General features: G+C 41.0%; 1 protein-coding gene across 1 annotated transcript; it reads left to right on the forward strand.

The window, feature by feature from the left end:
• The first annotated feature begins 298 nt into the window (after positions 1-298).
• LOC110887661 lies at positions 299-3,057 on the forward strand. Its single transcript, XM_022135239.2, has 4 exons — positions 299-692; positions 1,693-1,780; positions 2,777-2,913; positions 3,049-3,057. Exons 1-4 carry the CDS (start codon positions 399-401, stop codon positions 3,055-3,057), a joined length of 528 nt encoding a protein of 175 aa, XP_021990931.1. The 5' UTR covers positions 299-398.
• The last annotated feature ends 5,684 nt before the right edge of the window (positions 3,058-8,741 follow it).

The following is an 8,741-nucleotide window of genomic DNA, read 5'->3' on the forward strand; positions in this document are numbered from 1 at the left end:
TCCGGCCGCACAGCTTCACACGCAGGCCAACACCCCCTACTTCGATTGACAACACGGAGCACCACCACCACCGTCCGGTGGTGGTGCGGCGACGAAAATGAGAAGACAGAGAGGGAGACACGAAGAGAGAGTAAGAGATCGGAGAGATGGTGGTGGCAGCGGTGCTACTGCCGCCGTCTGTGGTGTCTACGGCGGAGCGACAGGGGACCGGCGGTGGTGGTGGAGCCTCTTTGTCCGTCGAATTTCACGTGGTGGTCCGACGATGGCGGCGGCGGAGACGGTGTTCTCCGGCGAGTTTCACGGTAAAACCCTCCCCATTTCTTTCATTTTGATTTTTTTTTGTTTTGTTTTGAGACCGATGATGATGATGATTCCTGTTGATTTATAATGATGTCTTGATGATCAATGAACGACACGGCGGCCGGAGCTCGTCGGCGACGGCGGACAACATCAGTGATGGTTACTTTTTTTTTTTTAGTTCTGGTTACGGGTTCAGTTCAGTGTTTCAAGTTTCGCGAGTTCGGTTCTCGGCTTGGGTATTTCGAGTCTGGGTTCGTTCCGGGTCAACAACCAGTCAAAGAGAAGTTTCGGTTCAGACTTTGGGATGGGTCAGATTCACTCGGTCAACACAGCGAGTCGACTCGGTCAAACCCGAGTCAACTCGGGTCAACAGCGGTCAACTCGAAGAACCGGTAACAAACTAGAAGTGGCGAGTTAATATACGTTAGTTTAGATTTTTGATAGTTATACGCGACCGAGCTCGACCCGACTTGATTACTTACTAGTTTAGGTTTTGATATCTTGGCGAAAACTACATTTTGATTACATTGCGTTGATTATTGTTGAATTTTGATAAAATATATCGACACGTTAGTTGTCGGGTTGTTCCAAAAACAGAGGAAACTCTGCCCAATTTTCGTTAAAAACCCGAATTACAAACCGTTATTATATCTTAAAAACGACACCAATGGAAACTCTAGTTTTCTTATAAAAATAAATATAGAAGTATATTTATTTTAGCGGCGTTATATAACATATAAGACGGATTACTAACAAACATAATCGTTTATATTTACTCTAAGCGTGGTTGCTCGTATATTTTTTTTATAAAATGAATATAATTGTTTATATTTATCTCAGATGCCGTTTATATTTATTAATATAATTGTTTTATATTTATTTCAAACGACGTTACTTCGTGTAGATCATAAAATCAATTTAATCGCTTACATTTATTTTAAATGTCGACATTAAACTTTCTTACGAACTAAATATAGTTTTTATATTTAGTTCAAACGACTGAATTTGGAGTTTATATTTTAAACTCACGACTTAAAATATATGTGTGTATATATATATATATACACACACTTTTATTTCCATCTTATGAAAACTACAACGACACGAACCGCTATTCACCTACGCTTTCTATTCGCGACGACTAACATGACTTCGTAAGTATATTTATATTTATACATATAAATGTATATTCTAAAACACTCGAAAACTAAGTTGTTTTCGAAAATTAGTTTTATCCCGATTATAAACGGGATCAACTAACCATAGAATGGTTATTCTAAGTCAAGATAACAACACCTTCGTAGAGTCGTGTTATTAACGACTCGGTAGAGCTCGGACACGTAGTTTAGCTACGTTGTTTTATTAGAAAACTTATAATTATTCCTTGATTAGGAATGCTTTAGTTGCACGCTAGCGAGTTCACATTCGTGGGATGACACTACGGAATCACATTTAGCTAGCTATGCACAGGAATATACAGGTGAGTTCATAACCCCCACTTTTTACTGTTTTACATTTTTATAAATGTTTTCGGGGGTGGAAAGACATGCAAGTTTTTGCAAAAGAAAACACTATTTCGATGAACGAAAACACATATTTATAAACCATGTTGCAAATGATTTTCAACGAACTTGAATGGTTTACAAACGATTTATACTAAACATATCGGTTTTACAAAACATGCTTGATTTTCATGACTAGTGACGAGAATGTCCTAGTTACAACAACGGGACTGGGTTGGCCTGCGTACGAAAAACGAGACAACTCAGTGAGACCATGTCCCCCTTTTCTTTCAACGTTTCGGTTAACAACTTTCGGGGGGAAATACATGTCAAACTTAGGTATGATTAAGTTATGGAATGAACTCTTAGATCATGTGAGCATAGGCTGTAACTGAGGTGCCATTAATCCTTTTGAGGACCAAGGAACAAAGGTTAGATCTAATGGGTACGGGCGAGCCCCACTCACGGTCCATGGGTGACCACTTAGAGTGCTGTTGTGTCCAGCGTCGAGAGTTCGACACTTAAATTGCCTACGCGGGTTGAGTACCTCCTATGTCGTCGCATATATTAATGTCCTCGCGAAACATTAATGATCAACATGTTCATAGACGCTTTACATACCAACTTACAACACTATAACTTTCAAATGTTTTTAATATTCATTTGACGCAAACTCGTAATACATGTATTTACAAACTTTGAAAATGTTTTCAACTTATGTACAAGTAAGAGGACGTGTTGGTCCTGCTTACAAATATTCTTTTGGGCTCGGCCCATTCTCTCTCGTGCAATGCACGAATACTCTTGTGGGCTAGACCCACAGTTTTCATATAACATGCCAAGAAACTCTGATTTTACTAAATTTTCTCCACAGCTTTTAAACCGGTACACAAAAAGATTTATTTTAAATCTTTTCAAAACAAACTATGAACTCGCTCAACTTTATGTTGACTTTTTCGCATGTTCTTTCTCAGGCTGCATTTTTCAAAACTACGGAACGGTTGGAATAGGAGAACCCACGAGATTTCGAGTACTTTGCGGGCGTTCATTGTTTAGAAGTCTTAGCTTTTTGCTTCCGCTGTGCAATGAAGATACCGGTCCAGTCACGCCAGCTCTGATATTTCGGGGTGTGACAGATTGGTATCAGAGCAATTGGTTTCAGCGAATTAGGTTTCTGTAGAGATACCTAGGCTTTAACCTTACTTTCCTCTGGGAACTTAGATTATTAAGACTTGGACACATACAGAACGCCTAGGTCTGAATATGGGTTTCCAACCGTTGCCGAAAACAATGAGTCAACTGTTTTGATTTTAAACATATACAAATGTTGTGTCGATACAGAGTACACAAAACAATTACACACATAAAGCAAGACTTTGAGAGTTTTCATAACACGCATTTAGGACCTTTGGAAAACTAATGGCGAAACTCATTAAGGGTCCTCACTTAGAAACCGTGACTAACAACTCGGGCATACGCCATTATCTATATTGTCTGTGCTATTTTAATTATCCGAGCAGATAATCTACGTGGAACGAAACGCTAGTGCGCGAATACACGTGAAACTTAAACTATACGTTAGCGGACGTTGAAATACATCACACACGACTTTCGAGGCAAGGCCTTTGGAAAACATGATTGAGCATGACAACAACGATGCTAACCCCGTCAGTGGGAGAACTACTGATCGAAAGCGGCAAATTGGCAAGTGATCCTGCAAACGACACGAATCACACTAAGGTACGCTTAAACAAGATTTCATAACGATCGATGCTTAGTCTAAAGAGACTCACAATTGTTGGCGCTGCAAAAGAAGTCACACATCTTCGCATTTCCCCTACTTCGTTATGGCGATTACGCTATGTTCGACATTCCATGGTAATGTCATGTAACAACCGGTCATCACACGAAATTCCAGGTAAGTTCCTTAATTTTCTTTTATTGAAATTCCGACTTTTGCATCTAGTGAGTAGATTTTTGCATTTCTACTCCCCCTAATGGCCATTGCATCACGAAGACTTTATTTCATGATAATGAACACTTAATTGCTTCATTCTTGGCAAATTCTTACGCTACACATGCATTGTTTGCTACGCATGTGGTTTCACTTCGAATGGTTGTTTTGTCAACATCTCATATATTATTTCGCTATACTAAATCTTCGCATTGTATTCTAGACGACCCGTATTATTGCAAAATGTTGACTCTTTGGTATCGAGTCAACGGATTTCTTGGAAAACTCATTTTCTTTCGAGTGGTATACATGGTTTTTGTTGTAACCATGTCGAAACTTTTCTTATCGAGATACGAATTCATTGTTTGATTTTATTTCAGCCAAGTTCAATTGATTGAACTTGCTCGTAATATATATTCGATTCAAAATTCCATATGATGGATTGAGGCCATCATATTCGAAATAATCCCAACAAGCGCTTCATTTGCTTTGAACCATAACATGCTTGTTTGGTCTTCGACTTCATTGAATCGTTTTCTTTGATCACGATCACCTTGTGGTGGCGTTTTCACAAGTTTGAAGCTTGCGCTAATCTCTTTGCTTAACTCATGTACGGATTTAATTATTTATTTAGTTGTTTATTGATATTAAATCCGCTTTGTTAATTATCATGTTAAAACAGTCTTAATACAATCGTGTGTTAAGATAATGGTACACAAGTTCATGTCATATTTCGGTGTGCCTCTTAACGGATCTTTCATCATCGAACGAACATTTTGGTGATATTCATTGCTTTTCATCTTTACTCGAAAACATTATTTATTTGTTTCATTATCAATTGAAAATCTCATGATGTTTGTTTGGAACAAACATTCACATTTATTTCGTTGAGCCCTTCATCTGATTTCCTACACGGTGATACTTGTTCGGTCATCGCTATTATTGAATTGTTTCATGCAATACGACACCTTGTGGTGTCGGTATAAACTTGTAGTTTGGGCTAATCATGATCGAGCGTTTCATGCAAAACACGGTGATACTTGTTCGGTCACCGCTATTATCGAATTATTTCATTCACTACGACACCTTGTGGTGTCGGTATAAACTTGTAGCTTGTGCTAATCACGATCAGCCGTTTCATTGGAAATTATTTATGTTTTTCGTTTGACACATCGTTTGAATAGTCTTAATGCAATTATGTATTAAGACGATGACACACCAGGTTTGGTTGTATTTCGTTTCGGTGTATCCTTGCAACTTGGTAATGTCAACACTTTAATTTTATTCATTTAACGGTTCGATTGTTGATAAATCATTTTTATGACTCTATTTATTTGAACTTGTTGATTCAAGTTTCAATCATACAACAACCAACGCAAGTTTCCGTTGGCAGAAAATTCGATTGTTTCTAAAAAAAATTGATTTGCATATTGTGAACACTCATTTGGAATTATATTGGTCGAAATTCCTCTTTTGTTGAACCCCGTAAACTTGGTCACATTGGTGATAGTATCACAACATCTCGTTCACTTGACCTCGATTTCTCGAACAAACTCAGTTGAACCGTTGGGTTCTTATTGATGCAGAATGTCTTTTTACCCACGTAATTTGAATAAGTTTTAATTCGATTACGCAGTCATTCACTTTGGTATTATTCGGACTTACCTAGGAACGACACAACTTCGAGGATATAACATCGACTAAATTTCGAGGATGAAATTTCTGCAACAGGGGGAGAATGTGACAACCGGTAATTAACGGCCTCTAATTTCGAGATTAACAAACGTTTAGTCAATAACAAATAGTCTTTAAGGCACGAACTAACTTAATTAGGCTATTGGAATGCCTAGGAGCGCCTATTCGACCTTAATGGATGTGAATGATAATCTGCGGAGAAACTGCGTAACAACAACGAACTGATGCCGTACTACGCCGATAAATACAAAGTTTATACGTATAACTTATACTTATGAATGTGGTTTTGCGAAATATTATCCTTTCGAACGACACAAAGCGTAAACGTGAACGAAAAACGCGACTACAGGAACGCATCGGCAACGAAACGGAAGCATCAGATGCGCGTATTAATTTTAAAACCGAAATATTTTGATATATTTAACCTTGTTTTTGATTTTTATTATCCGTAGTCAAGAATGGACCAAGAAACGGATTTAAAAATAACAAACTACGCAATTTAACGCGACCGACACGCGTACGCATCTAAAACGATATACAAACTAATTTTAGGTGTTTTGACTCAAAAAAAAGTTGTTGCACGACACTTTATGGACTATGGAAAACGAAAGTGGGCCTCGTAAATGTATCGGGCCACACAAAAAAAAACGGGCTTGTGGGCCTAGGGCCCAAGCCCATTTAGTAAACCCTAGTATAAAAGCTTTTCTTTTGAGAAAACCCTCATTTCTTCTTGCAAGATTCAGCCGACACCCTATCTCTTGTTTTGTTTTCCTTCCTAAACATCTCTCAACTACAACTACAAACATTATCCACAACTCTCCTTCTTGATTCAAAACACGGACAAAAAAAAATGCAAAATAAAATATTGTGTTCCCTCCCTCACGTTCGATACCTCCTAGCAGACAACCCCCACATTCAAAAGCTGCTTCTCCCCCTCTCGAGATTTATCCGACAGCCACAAGAAAGAGGAGGAGGAGACGCCGGTCGTCTTCTCCGGCCGCACAGCTTCACACGCAGGCCAACACCCCCTACTTCGATTGACAACACGGAGCACCACCACCACCGTCCGGTGGTGGTGCGGCGACGGAAATGAGAAGACAGAGAGGGAGACACGAAGAGAGAGTAAGAGATCGGAGAGATGGTGGTGGCAGCGGTGCTACTGCCGCCGTCTGTGGTGTCTACGGCGGAGCGACAGGGGACCGGCGGTGGTGGTGGAGCCTCTTTGTCCGTCGAATTTCACGTGGTGGTCCGACGACGGCGGCGGCGGAGACGGTGTTCTCCGGCGAGTTTCACGGTAAAACCCTCCCCATTTCTTTCATTTTGATTTTTTTTTTGTTTTGTTTTGAGACCGATGATGATGATGATTCCTGTTGATTTATAATGATGTCTTGATGATCGATGAACGACACGGAGGCCGGAGCTCGTCGGCGACGGCGGACAACATCAGTGATGGTTACTTTTTTTTTTTAGTTCTGGTTACGGGTTCAGTTCAGTGTTTCAAGTTTCGCGAGTTCGGTTCTCGGCTTGGGTATTTCGAGTCTGGGTTCGTTCCGGGTCAACAACCAGTCAAAGAGAAGTTTCGGTTCAGACTTTGGGATGGGTCAGATTCACTCGGTCAACACAGCGTGTCACACCCCAACCGATGGCGGAATCATCGGGGCGCGGCACTAGGCGAATCAGATTGCTCAAGAGAATCCATAACAACTATATTGCGATAATATTTATTACATTTGTCATCCCATACTAACAAACAATACAATCACGTAAGTTATCACGGATTTCTTGTCCTCTCGAACAATTCAAATCCGACAACCTAGATTTTAGATGCGTTTCTAGACTTCCTAGCTTGATTTGATGTAAACTTCGGCTAAACCTGCAACATACGTTAAAACTTTGTCAATACAAAAGTATTGGCGAGTATACAGGTTTGATATGTGTAGTATGATAGATTAAAAGTGCTGCGAATTTCCACATGCATAAACGTAATACACGACATATATACTCACAAAACTGATACTACCAGCTAAGTCCTCGATGCTCGACTCTTGATGGCATAACTAGACCCCGTCGGGCGAAATAGTACTATACTAGTCTTGGTGGGACGTCACGAGTATAAGTCCTAGCATACATGTACTAGCATCACGTATATCTATGCAAACAGTTATTCGCAAGTGATAAATAGTCCAATTAAATCATTCGTTTGATAAGTTTGGTTTTTATGGAACGTATGTTACACCCAAAATTCGATAAAAGGGGTCAAGTATACTCACAGCGCGTATTCGGTTAGGTTTGCGGAATCGGTGCCGGAGAATGTCCTGATTTCAGACAATTTATGTGAGTGATAGATTACTATGCGTTAAACGGTATCGATTTGCGTGAAATCGGGCGAAATTGGATTAAAATCGGACAAAATAGTGAAATTGGGCTGGCCCAGTCGAACAGGCCACTCGATCGAGTGGGCCTGGTCGATCGGTTGGACTTGGTCCTGATCGATCGGACAGCCTGATCGATCGAATGGCTGTTCGATCGACTAGCTGTTCGATCGACCAGCTGTTCGATCGACTAGCTGTTCGATCGACCAGCTGTTCGATCGACCAGCTGTTCGATCGACTAGCTGTTCGATCGACCAGCTGTTCGATCGACCAGCTGTTCGATCGACCAGCTGTTCGATCGACCAGCTGTTCGATCGACCAGCTGTTCGATCGACCAGCTGTTCGATCGACCAGCTGTTCGATCGACTAGCTGTTCGATCGACTAGCTGTTCGATCGACGAGCTGTTCGATCGACTAGCTGCTCGATTGGCCATCCTGTTCGGCTGTTTTCGATGATTTTTCGAGCGTTTTTCGGCGTTTTGGGTCGAGACGTTACGATGAGGTGTTAGGTTGGACTTGGTCCTGATCGATCGGACAGCCTGATCGATCGAATGGCTGTTCGATCGACTAGCTGTTCGATCGACCAGCTGTTCGATCGACTAGCTGTTCGATCGACCAGCTGTTCGATCGACCAGCTGTTCAATCGACTAGCTGTTCGATCGACCAGCTGTTCGATCGACCAGCTGTTCGATCGACTAGCTGTTCGATCGACCAGCTGTTCGATCGACCAGCTGTTCGATCGACTAGCTGTTCGATCGACTAGCTGTTCGATCGACTAGCTGTTCGATCGACTAGCTGCTCGATTGGCCATCCTGTTCGGCTGTTTTCGATGATTTTTCGAGCGTTTTTCGGCGTTTTGGGTCGAGACGTTACGATGAGGTGTTAAGCAACTGAAATCCCGTCAATTCCAACCTGTTT

This window comes from Helianthus annuus, chromosome 8, assembly GCF_002127325.2.
Source record: "Helianthus annuus cultivar XRQ/B chromosome 8, HanXRQr2.0-SUNRISE, whole genome shotgun sequence".
Taxonomy (NCBI): Eukaryota; Viridiplantae; Streptophyta; class Magnoliopsida; order Asterales; family Asteraceae; genus Helianthus; species Helianthus annuus.

What these genes read in the sequence shown, in the direction of transcription:
- LOC110887661 (XM_022135239.2), top strand. Translation starts at nt 399, where the DNA reads ATGATCAATGAACGACACGGCGGCCGGAGCTCGTCGGCGACGGCGGAC. An exon ending in GCGGTCAACTCGAAGAACCG is followed by an intron (nt 693 to 1,692) that starts GTAACAAACTAG and finishes TTCCTTGATTAG; the next exon opens with GAATGCTTTAGTTGCACGCT. An exon ending in CTATGCACAGGAATATACAG is followed by an intron (nt 1,781 to 2,776) that starts GTGAGTTCATAA and finishes GTTCTTTCTCAG; the next exon opens with GCTGCATTTTTCAAAACTAC.